Genomic DNA, 12,659 nt, shown 5'->3' with positions numbered 1-12,659 from the left:
TTTTAAGTTAACGGAACCAGTAACATATGAGACCCCCCTCTTCTTCCATGGAGTACTTTTTACAAACACTGCAAAACGTGATTTTTATATTATTATTTTGATAAACATCTGCCATTTAATTATTAAATAATTTTGAAAATCAAATTTAAAATAAAGATGTCAATAAAGAAGATTTTTTCAGCAATTCATATTTTAAGAGGGTGGGGTTTAGCTTCGAAATAAGAGCTTTTTTTGCAACAGTTGTCATTTTTTCTTAAATGCAGACTTTTTATTGACTTTTCATTAAGATTGCACTAGAAAATCTCGTTAAAAATGTCCGAAAATCACGGCCGTGAAAACGGATGACAAATTTGGAAAACGAAAGTACATTAAAATCTTGATAAAATACATGTTATAAATTTCCTATTTTTTTCATTATACCTATTGAATACTTATAATTTCTGCTTATTAAAAGCATTTTTATTTGTTTTTGCCCAAACAAAGCCTCGGTAATGATAATAAATTAAATACAAGAGCACCGCCTTGCGGGTGCTGACGCTCATCTGATTTTTTTTGTGTAATAGAAATATTGTCCTACCCATGATTTTCTAAGTCTAAAAAGGGCCATCATTCTTGCAGAAAGCAGGATAGAATTATGTTTCTTGATGTACAGTGTCCACTTATGATGGTGAAAAACTGTTGCAAGTTTTAAAGCAATAGCTTTGATAGTTTATGAGAAAAGTCGACTTAAACATAATACTCAACCAAGAAAATGATTTTCTAAGTCCAAAAGGGGCAATAATTATTGCAAAAAGCAGGATGGAGTTATGTTGCTTGCTATACAGGGTCAGCTTATGATGGTGAACAAGTATTGCAAGTTTCAAAGCAATAGCTTTGATAGTTTAAGAGAAAAAGTTGACCTAAACATAAAACTTAACCAAGAAATCTGATATATTCTAAGTCCAAAAGGGGCCATAAATCTTGCAAAAAGCAGGATGGAGTTATGTTTCTTGCTGTACAGGGTCAGCTTATGATGGTGAACAAGTGTTGCAAGTTTTAAAGCAACAGCTTTGATAGTTTAGGATAAAAGCTGACCTAAACATAAAACTTAACAAAGAAAACTGATTTTCTAAGTCCAAAAGGGGCAATAATTCTTGCAAAAAGCAAGATGGAGTTATGGTTCTTGATGTACAGGGTCTGCTTATGATGGTGAACAAGTATTCCAAGTTTCAAAGCAATAGCTTTGATAGTTTAGGAGAAAAGTTGACCTAAACATAAAACTTAACCAAGAAATCTGATATTTTCTAAGTACAAAAGGGGCCATAAATCTTGCAAAAAGCAAGATGGAGTTATGTTTCTTGCTATACAGGGTCAGCTTATGATGGTGAACAAGTATTCCAAGTTTCAAAGCAATAGCTTTGATAGTTTAGGAGAAAAGCTGACCTAAACATAAAACTTAACCAGGCAACGCCGACGCCGACGCCGACAACCGCTCAAGTGATGACAATAACTCATCATTTTTTTTCAAAAAATCAGATGAGCTAAAAATGCTATAGATCGTAACGGCCGATCGGCTTATATAAACGTGTCAAGCACATAAAATAAATGATTTTAATGAATTTGTTGTTCAGTAATAATCGGCAAGACATAACAATACAGCATAAGCTGTATATACCCCCAATTAACAAGTTGTACAAACACGATAATAGGCTGCTTTGTTATCAATTAACTTTTAACTTTTTGATCAATAAACACTTTTGATAATGACGGGCATTATAATTGTACTAAATACAAACCGCGAGATGACAACGTGTCAGTCAGCGCGTGGCGTAATTGACATATGTCAGTAGCTAATTAATATACGACGCTCCGCCTACTGCCATACTTCCGCTTATGGCGGCAAACAATATTTAAATTCACTGGGATTTTGATTGGCACAGGGGCAGAACTTTCGAACTCGAGACGCATCAAAGAAAATTTCCGCGGGTCACGCCGACGCATAGGGCATTTTCTGTGCGAGTCAGATACGAGTTTTTCTCGATTTTCGCGGGTCAAAATCCGGAACCTCGGGTCTACCGAACGCTGGATACTGTACTGATACCTCAATAGTTCGTAAATGAATAGTTCAAGCAGATAGATAAGTTACCGTGTTCCGTTCCCGGGTTTTATTACCAGCGTTACATCCGGGCATTCCAAATTTCAAGAAAAATACACGGGGAAAACCAAATTCTATTTTTAAACTGCAGTACCGCGAACAATTCAATGTTTATTAATTTATTTTAAAAATGACTTGCTTGTAATTTTCGGTGGTCCGTCGGACCACACAGGTTCGAGAAGTTAGTGGTCCTCCCTGAAAAGCACTGGTCTCGGACCAGCGGACCAGCGTTAGTGTCGAGCCCTGACTGAGGCATTTTTTTCCGATGTTTTCCGGTTCCGGTTGATGCACATGCCGCAGACTGGTTGTCTTCATGCACATCCGAGCACCCCGAATCAGTCACAGAAATTCGTAAACCAGGCCAACATGCTTCTTTTACATCTTTTTTCGTAATGAAAACTGTACATGCAACTGAAAAACACTTTTAAAACAGCAAGGAAGTGTAAAGGCTGTCAAGTTTCTGCGAGAAGTGCAAACAAACAAAAAATATCCTAAAGCCAGTGCAAGAATGCGGTGAATTACGTCACCGTCACGGCTTCCCGTAAATTTTGCAAAGTATGATATTCGCTGTAAGAGGTATGATGACACTAAATGTAAACTTGGAACAAGGTTTCACTTTCTTTTGAGTGTTAAATATTTCTTTGTAAGTTGATATATAAAAGATAAATCCCCATACAAGATACAAATTTTATTTAAAGTCGGTGTTAATATACAGACAACATCAGCTATGTACAGCTATTGACCGACCAGACCCATGCAAGGCGGTGCCTTAAATTATTCATATTATCAGGTAAGAGTCAACTATGCTGAGAGTGAAAGATAGTACCTTATTTATTCCATCAATTGTTTTCTTCCAGGACTTTTCTAAAATCATACTTTCGTCATCTAAATCATCGAAATCATCACACATTTTGTTTGTTGTTGTTGTTGTTTGTTTTGACAGATTGTCTAATGCCCGTCAAGAATTTGCAATATGCCGTATTACGAATCCCGTATTGCAGAACTACGCTAATACGATAATCTGTGATTTAACGTGCGTTATGAAATAATTAAGATATTCAGAAAAAAATATGGTAACATGCTTTTTTTGCTTAACCTGTTGAAAAAATTGGCCTGTAATGGTATGCAAGTGCAAGTACGGCCCGGGACGGGAAAATCAACCCATCCACGGTTACCTCCCCTAGTAAGTAAGGGGAGGCCACTGCGAAGGAGAGAAACTTGATTTATGATTTATTCAAAAGGAAATACAGTTCGAGAATTTCCGAGCTTGAACCACTTGTATAAAACATAAACACACTTCATTGATTTCCACGTGTTCTCTTTACGTGTTCCTTTCTTTTCATTTGTCCATTGATTGAAAACGTGAAAAGAATGATTCTTCATTCTATATGAAACTGAAAATCTCCCAATGCATGAAGCATACACCAGACCCTTTTAACAAATTAAATGCCTATAACTTACACTTTCTTGAAGAACATTGTCAGTGCTGAGAAAAGTTAGGGTTTGGGGCGACATGCTTGTGCAAGAAATGTAGTTTCAATCACACATACGCTCAAAAATCATACCCAAATTGTAGAGGTTGTGACTATCACTACACTTAATTTAGTCATCCTATTTTGATAAAAAAAGTGCCTATTTTTCAAGTTCATCAATTATCAATCAACGTACCTCGAGTCCTTAGAATAAATCCGATACTGGCATCTATACAATAAAAAGAAAGAAGTTAAGTAAGTGGTTTGTCTTTCATGTTACCACAAGACTGTCCGCCACGAGAGTTCCTACCTGCAATGCACTGTTGCCTCATAGATCTCACTAGAGTCCTGATGTAGTCCTTGGGGATCTTATGCCACTCCGCCGTTTAAGATGGTCCCAAACAAAATATTGTTCTACAGGGTACTGTTGTGAACATCTTCACATAATGTTTGGCCAATATATATCTTTTAGCATTTTAAAACGAACTGAGCATAGATAGAGAGCTGACATTCAGGTTTCGACGGGTAACCGAATCAATCAATTTTTCTTCTATGAAACACTCCTTTGCGAATGGGTATCTGCTTTAAATATATATACCATAGGCTGGCAGAGCCGCGTACCAAAATTGACATGTTTTCGATTTTGTTGAACCGGATAATTGTAATATATTACACGAGGGCTGTTTACTATGAAACGATATGTGTCAATTATGGTACCTAGACATGCGTGATACAGAACAGGTATCCAAGTGCAAGGTTTATGTTCCATGTGTTGATTCCCAGTGTTTCCAGGATTGCTATATAAAGAGAAATTTTGGTACTTTTTTTCAAAATGCTGACATTGTAACAATGCATCCTGTACGAAAAAAGGATCTGTTTTACAGCTGTAAAACGTCTGTAAAAGACCTGTATTTTGAAATTACAACTGTAAAAGACCTGCAAGTGGAAAACTGATCAGAAATACAGTTAAAATGTTCAGGTGTAAAATATGAAGGTCTCATTTACAGCTGTAAAAAAATAACCGTTGAAAGTTACAGCTGTAAAATGGTTATGTCTCAAAATTACAGCTGTAACATTTTTGGAGGGAAACTTGAGTATTGTCAGCCATCTTTAATGCATTTTGGCGGGATATAACTGAAATTCACACAGACATCACATCTTGTAGAATTTTGGAATTTAAAGCGGTCTAGAGTAAGTACAGATGTTTAATTATCTATTATAGTTGTAAAATGACATGTATAAGTACATACATTAACTATTTACTCTATACTGGAAGCCGGTAAGTTTAAAAGAAATAATTACAAGATTATCATATGTTTTCATGACTGACAAAGAAAGTTTTATAAACAAGATCTGCATATGTTCTACTTTGTATCCTACTCTTGAGTTTTGCTGTTGCCAGCTATACTGTAATCATACCACATATACTTTACGTACTAGATCATTTATTTTGCCATTTTCATAGTAATTGCTACCTTATCTAGAGAATTGCAATTCATCCTAAAACTTTTTGCACCTCTACTTTCGTCCCTTAAAATAATGCTCTCTTTTTCAATACCTATAATATTTCTACAGCTGTAACCTTTGGGCATTTTTACAGCTGTAACTTTTTTTACAGGTGTAGCTCATTTGCATATTTCGAACTGTTTTACTGTCATTTGACAGCTGTAAATTGAAATTAAATCAATATTGTTATATAAAATCTACAGGTGTAAATTTGGAATAAGATGACTGTTATTTTGAACAAAAATACAGGTCTTCTACAGCTGTAAAATTTCGTACAGGATAGTTTAAAATCCCGTTATATACAGTTCGTTTCGGAATGCTAAAAGACATTGGCTACTAGTTGGTAGTGGCGTAGGAGGGGGTATCCTGACCCCAAGTATCTCTGCATTTTATTGATCCTTTCAGTGTCCTTAGATGAGTTATTCCCCTTTCGAAATATTTTGACGTACAGTTAAAATGTTCAGGTGTAAAATATGAAGGTCTCATTTACAGCTGTAAAAAATTAACCGTTGAAAGTTACAGCTGTAAAATGGTTATGTCTCAAAATTACAGCTGTAACATTTTTGGAGGGAAACTTGAGTATTGTCAGCCATCTTTAATGCATTTTGGCGGGATATAACTGAAATTCACACAGACATCACATCTTGTAGAATTTTGGAATTTAAAGCGGTCTAGAGTAAGTACAGATGTTTAATTATCTATTATAGTTGTAAAATGACATGTATAAGTACATACATTAACTATTTACTCTATACTGGAAGCCGGTAAGTTTAAAAGAAATAATTACAAGATTATCATATGTTTTCATGACTGACAAAGAAAGTTTTATAAACAAGATCTGCATATGTTCTACTTTGTATCCTACTCTTGAGTTTTGCTGTTGCCAGCTATACTGTAATCATACCACATATACTTTACGTACTAGATCATTTATTTTGCCATTTTCATAGTAATTGCTACCTTATCTAGAGAATTGCAATTCATCCTAAAACTTTTTGCACCTCTACTTTCGTCCCTTAAAATAATGCTCTCTTTTTCAATACCTATAATATTTCTACAGCTGTAACCTTTGGGCATTTTTACAGCTGTAACTTTTTTTACAGGTGTAGCTCATTTGCATATTTCGAACTGTTTTACTGTCATTTGACAGCTGTAAATTGAAATTAAATCAAAATTGTTATATAAAATCTACAGGTGTAAATTTGGAATAAGAATGACTGTTATTTTGAACAAAAATACAGGTCTTCTACAGCTGTAAAATTTCGTACAGGATAGTTTAAAATCCCGTTATATACAGTTCGTTTCGGAATGCTAAAAGACATTGGCTACTAGTTGGTAGTGGTGTAGGAGGGGGTATCCTGACCCCAAGTATCTCTGCATTTTATTGATCCTTTCAGTGTCCTTAGATGAGTTATTCCCCTTTCGAAATATTTTGACGTACAGTTAAAATGTTCAGGTGTAAAATATGAAGGTCTCATTTACAGCTGTAAAAAATTAAACCGTTGAAAGTTACAGCTGTAAAATGGTTATGTCTCAAAATTACAGCTGTAACATTTTTGGAGGGAAACTTGAGTATTGTCAGCCATCTTTAATGCATTTTGGCGGGATATAACTGAAATTCACACAGACATCACATCTTGTAGAATTTTGGAATTTAAAGCGGTCTAGAGTAAGTACAGATGTTTAATTATCTATTATAGTTGTAAAATGACATGTATAAGTACATACATTAACTATTTACTCTATACTGGAAGCCGGTAAGTTTAAAAGAAATAATTACAAGATTATCATATGTTTTCATGACTGACAAAGAAAGTTTTATAAACAAGATCTGCATATGTTCTACTTTGTATCCTACTCTTGAGTTTTGCTGTTGCCAGCTATACTGTAATCATACCACATATACTTTACGTACTAGATCATTTATTTTGCCATTTTCATAGTAATTGCTACCTTATCTAGAGAATTGCAATTCATCCTAAAACTTTTTGCACCTCTACTTTCGTCCCTTAAAATAATGCTCTCTTTTTCAATACCTATAATATTTCTACAGCTGTAACCTTTGGGCATTTTTACAGCTGTAACGTTTTTTACAGGTGTAGCTCATTTGCATATTTCGAACTGTTTTACTGTCATTTGACAGCTGTAAATTGAAATTAAATCAATATTGTTATATAAAATCTACAGGTGTAAATTTGGAATAAGAATGACTGTTATTTTGAACAAAAATACAGGTCTTCTACAGCTGTAAAATTTCGTACAGGATAGTTTAAAATCCCGTTATATACAGTTCGTTTCGGAATGCTAAAAGACATTGGCTACTAGTTGGTAGTGGTGTAGGAGGGGGTATCCTGACCCAAAGTATCTCTGCATTTTATTGATCCTTTCAGTGTCCTTAGATGAGTTATTCCCCTTTCGAAATATTTTGACCACAACAGGATCAAATTATACAAGTTTATGTGGCAGAGGAGTTAGGATACACTATTCTCATTTGTATAATGTAATCATTTAAAAAGTACCGGCAATGTGCGTTTCAAAATGACAATATATTTTTCTTTATTTTTTATCTTTGTAATTTAAAACAAAATTAATTTATGCCTTTGTGATCACCTCTTTAATAAAAAGGAAATTAAAACTTTCCATCTTCTCAAAACTGGGGAAACTTCGACATTATTTCTATATTTACAACACATGCAATACACACATTTGTTTATTTGAATATAATTCAAACACGATTTCGTACAAATCAACCAGAAAGCACTGCAAAGCAAAGTTTTTGGTGAAAATGCAGCTCAAAGACGTTTACTATCGTTTTGCAGCAGAGAACACGTACACTGCTTCGTTCGAACAAATTTACTATAAATGCACTTTGAATAAGAATACTAGTACCTTATATATTTAAAAAATCGAGCTTGACCAACAGTTATATCCATTCCTTACATAAATCACGGGTCTATGGTTTGTGCTATATGGCCGGTCTGTATTTAATACATAGTTACTGGGCCCATAGGTTAAAAATTTGAAAATTAATTTATGAGATTTAATAAAAACTTGTCAGTCAATAGTCAAAACTGTTGGCCCGGGGTCCAAATCAAATTAAACTAGTATGTACATGACATTGTTTTTTGGAAAACAAAATTATTGTTGTTGTACATTGCTTAGCACATTTGATTTATATAAAGACATATACTTGGTGCTACCTGAAGGCTAGTGTCTGACTAGCTTAATATAAATCAGTTTTGACTAAAACAAAATTTAATACAATTGTATATTAGAAATATACCAATACACGAGTAACAAAACTTTAGTTAGCATTTATAAATCAGTTTCGATTAAAACAAAATTTAATACAATTGTATATTAGAAACGTACCAATACACGAGTAACAAAACTTTAGTCAGCATTTACACAAATAAATGTAAAACCTAAACAAGATATTTATGTAACTAAGCAAAGTATAGACATGCAGACCCGATGTGTGTTTATCTGTAAGTGGTAACGGAGCTTTCGCGAATTCCGAATTGATTAATTTAATAATTTGAATGATAAAGTTCTGCATTTAGAGCCAGTTGCATGCATCATTAACTATGACGAACATACTCCATCAAACTAAGTCTCCTATAGTTTTCTTGGATCGCTTCTATGCTTCAAAATGATCGTCTTTATGTATTTTAAATGCAAATTTATATTGAATGGACTCCTGTAATAATCTTTTACATGTCTGTTATAATATTATCCTTTCAAAATTCATACTGCATTTCGCATAACGTATGTATATCAAAGTCGGGATATCACTTTGCCGTCGGAAGTTCAAATACTTTTATAGAGTCACTTGCAACCTCTGTCAGCAAAAATCTTATATGATAGTTCTTTATAAAATTCAAGTGCAGTGGTCCTACTACTTGTTCAGTTTTGGCGGGAAAGATTCTGAACATTTCCCCCTTTTCATTACACTGGTACACTGTAGAAGATTCTAGACCACAAATGTAGAGTTTTCCATGTCTGTCAATAGCAGCACTACGCGGTGTGTCAATATCCGGGTCATTGTAAACATTTTGAAGTTTTCCATCCATGTCCATGCAGACGACACAACCTTTACTCCATGCCCCGCCAGTGCATGTAACATACAAAAGTCTTTTCTGCTGATCGGCAACAACAGAAACGGGACATCTTATATTCTCGTCTGCATGCTTAGTTAGCAGATACGAGTTTAACTCTTTACCTTTCATGTCTAGAACAATGACAGAATGTCCATCTCTACCAGTGGTCACAACTACGAGGTTTTCTAGAATATCAATGCCCCAACAATCCAGCCTTGTGTTTATTTTTCGTTTCATTGCGAACTTATCAATTCCAACATCTATAAAATAAACTTCACGTTTCCCTGGTAATGTTACAGCAATTTCCGTCTCAGAAACAGCTGCTAGATTTAATGGATTGGAATCCAGTGCTAGTTCAAAGGTTACATCAAAACGACTGCTCATCATTTTAAGCTTACTATTGCTGTCGTCTGCTAGAATAATTCGTCCGTCTGAAAGTACCACTGTACTTGTGACGTTACAAAAGAATGATTCCTCTTGCCCACTCGCGCTATGCTCACCCAACTTGACAACATGTTTACTTCTATGACGCTTACCATTCTCTTTTTCTTGTGTCTGTGATTTTGGTACAAATCCAGGGAGAAGATGGTCCTTCTTTGTCCTGCAAGGTATACAAGAACGAAAATCAAAATCTTTATTTGTATAGGAAGCTACAATGTTTTAGCATTTTTAATAACTTTTTTTTTCAAATGTGAGCAATAAAAGTCTTGTTGATATTTTCAAAGCCTAGATGCAAATGTTAACGTCAAACACGAATCATGTTGTGGATAAGGTTTAAGAAACAATTATGAACACAGCAAGTATTTACATATCACAAATGTATTTACATTGAACTTATAATATAAATAACATTCTGTAGAAACGTCCAGCACAAAGTGGTCTTGGCGGCATTGGAATGCAGTAATGGCTGACAAAGAAAGAGCCAACAACTTGGCTTACACGCGTTATTGAATAAGCGCACTACATAATTATACTTGGTTAAAGCATTGAAATTGAAAAATACAAAAAGTAATAAAATGAAGAAAACCTTTCTATATTGATATTTCCAAACTTTTCCAGACCTTGTTTCAAATCTTCTACAAGCGGATCGAAAGCCACCGTCATGTTAATGAAGCTGAAAGTATCGTGTTCACTTCTAATACTTTTGCCAAAATTTGCCATTTTTTCTTCTACACTGACAATAATTTCTACTTTTTGTACCTACGTAGAAAATTTATATTTTAATTTTATGCAATAGACCGAGAAACAACAATTTTTAAAATGAATGATTACACTCAATTTATTTTTACATTAATTATTCACTAACTACATTAAAATAACATACTTGATATTAGATCAAATACAATCTTTTAACGAAGCGAGTAAATAAAATGGCTCGGTCAAGGTCACTGACAATAGTTGTTGGTTCAAAATACATTCGTTTTGGGAAGAAAAATTTAGGTGAACCGATACCATGTTTATATCTTCCTGTGCTGCAGCAATTTGTTCTATTGAGTTGCTTATGTCAGCAACCACCTTTCTGCATCGCGCAGTCTGTTCACAAAGGTTTTCGCATTCTTTTTTATACTTTTCATCTGAAATATTAGATAAAATACTTATCATAAAATGCTATAAATTGATACATTTTATGTATGCTTTATAACTTTTATAGAATTCTCTATAATTCTGCTCTGAAATATATAGATGCAAAATTTCTATGATAATAAAATCTGGAAAGTAGATCCCTCGGAAACACCGAGAACAAGACAAACAGTGAAAATTGCAGACTCGGTTTGATTGAGTCTGTTCATGAGCAGTAATGGAAAATGCAACACTGCCCACGCCCCCTAGCACCGGCTTAAGAAGTATTCAATCTTCAAATCTAAATGAGTTGAAATCAATGATCCCGAAGGACCAGAAAATATAACAACACTGAGATGAAGTCGGGGCGACTTTTCACGGCCGCCACACATTTTAAGGCAGACTGTTGTTCTGAATTCCAGATAAAAACGTGTTTGACTGAAACCAGTTTAACTTAGTGTTACGAATTAAAAAATAATATGACCATTCCATGATAAAGTGGAATACGTGCAGTGTAAAAATGTTAATCCGCCGTGTATGAAATACGACGCTTCGAGCTGGTATTATATTACTTATCATAGTTTAAGTATTATTTACAGCTGATTGTTTGATGCCCTTTCTTTATCACTCCAACACCTGGTAATGAGATAATATCAAATGTTAATGAGATTTAAAGTGTTCAATCAAACAAACATCTGAATAACTCGATCAATGATCATTAAAAGGTAATAGATACTCGATTATGAAGCAAATGCCAGTCTTTAGGTATTATGTTCATTAGCGTTAAGGTTATTAAAACAAACGTGCTGTATCTGTTAGCAACATTCTTCATTATCAAATTTAACCGTTTCAGATAGTCTCATTGTGTCGGTCTTGGCAAGCAAAACAATTTGACGGTTTAACAATTTCCCAGTAGTGGTTTTACCTTTCCAAGGCAGTGGTCCCACAAGTGTTCCTCTACTTGTTTGCTTTGTACATGTCCAATTTCTACTTTTCTACGCATTTTGTGTAAAAATGCAAATCAGTTACCATACAATACATATACTGATAAAGAGTTTCATTTGGAGGTTGCTACGGTCATAGAACATGCGTGGTTATTGTTACTGAATAGTGGTCCTTTTTGCCTATTTTGCTAAGTATCTTTTCCCCCAGATCATTCAGTAAAGTAGGACTTTAGTCCTCAATTCATTAACTTAATCGATAACGTAGGTATATGTATTATGCAAAAATTATTCAGGGGTCACTTGAATCACAGAAAGATGTTTCCTCTAAAGCCTTCAATATTATACAATTATTGCCTTTTGGTGAGGTCGATATGTGGATTTATCGGCCTGATAAATCCACATATCGACCGAACTTAAAAGGCAACAATTGTTTTATCATTAAATTCAGCCTACTCATAAACATTAAATACAAATATCTGCAACCTTTGGTCATTTTTCGTGGTAAATTGTGTACGACGTCGCATTGTTTTGACGTCACAGCTGGTGGTCAATATGTGTTTTTGGCTCCACCTTCGAGTCAATATGACTTTTTATCATTGATCATGTGACTACATCTAGGAAGGGACTATAAATATAGATTTAATAATAAAGTCTGATGTATGACCCTCATTTCTATATATACAAGTTACATAAAATATAATACGGACCATCCCCACTTAATATCTTTTCCACTAAATATTGCAGCACAGTATGAAACGTGTTCCTCATTTCCTTTACTTCATAATGCATTAACATGCTATACAATAAGTTTCTAACTTCATTGATAATGTACAAACACGTTACACAAACTATAGTATTACCTTCCCCTATACCTATTTACTTAGTACATGTATGAAATGTGGTTCACATTTCCTTTACATCATTGATAACGGACAAACATATT

General features: G+C 34.3%; 1 protein-coding gene across 1 annotated transcript; it reads right to left on the bottom strand.

The window, feature by feature from the left end:
• Nucleotides 1-8,415: 8,415 nt before the first annotated feature.
• LOC128553323 (uncharacterized) lies at nt 8,416-10,401 on the bottom strand. Its single transcript, XM_053534458.1, has 2 exons — nt 10,240-10,401; nt 8,416-9,813 (listed from the first exon to the last, which is right to left on the bottom strand). The coding sequence occupies exons 1-2, from the start codon at nt 10,371-10,373 to the stop codon at nt 8,904-8,906; spliced, it is 1,044 nt and encodes a 347-aa protein (XP_053390433.1). The 5' UTR covers nt 10,374-10,401; the 3' UTR covers nt 8,416-8,903.
• Nucleotides 10,402-12,659: the final 2,258 nt, after the last annotated feature.

The sequence above is a fragment of the Mercenaria mercenaria genome, unplaced genomic scaffold (assembly GCF_021730395.1).
Source record: "Mercenaria mercenaria strain notata unplaced genomic scaffold, MADL_Memer_1 contig_3704, whole genome shotgun sequence".
Lineage (NCBI taxonomy): Eukaryota > Metazoa > Mollusca > Bivalvia > Venerida > Veneridae > Mercenaria > Mercenaria mercenaria.
This window is presented reverse-complemented; position numbering and strand designations above follow the sequence as displayed.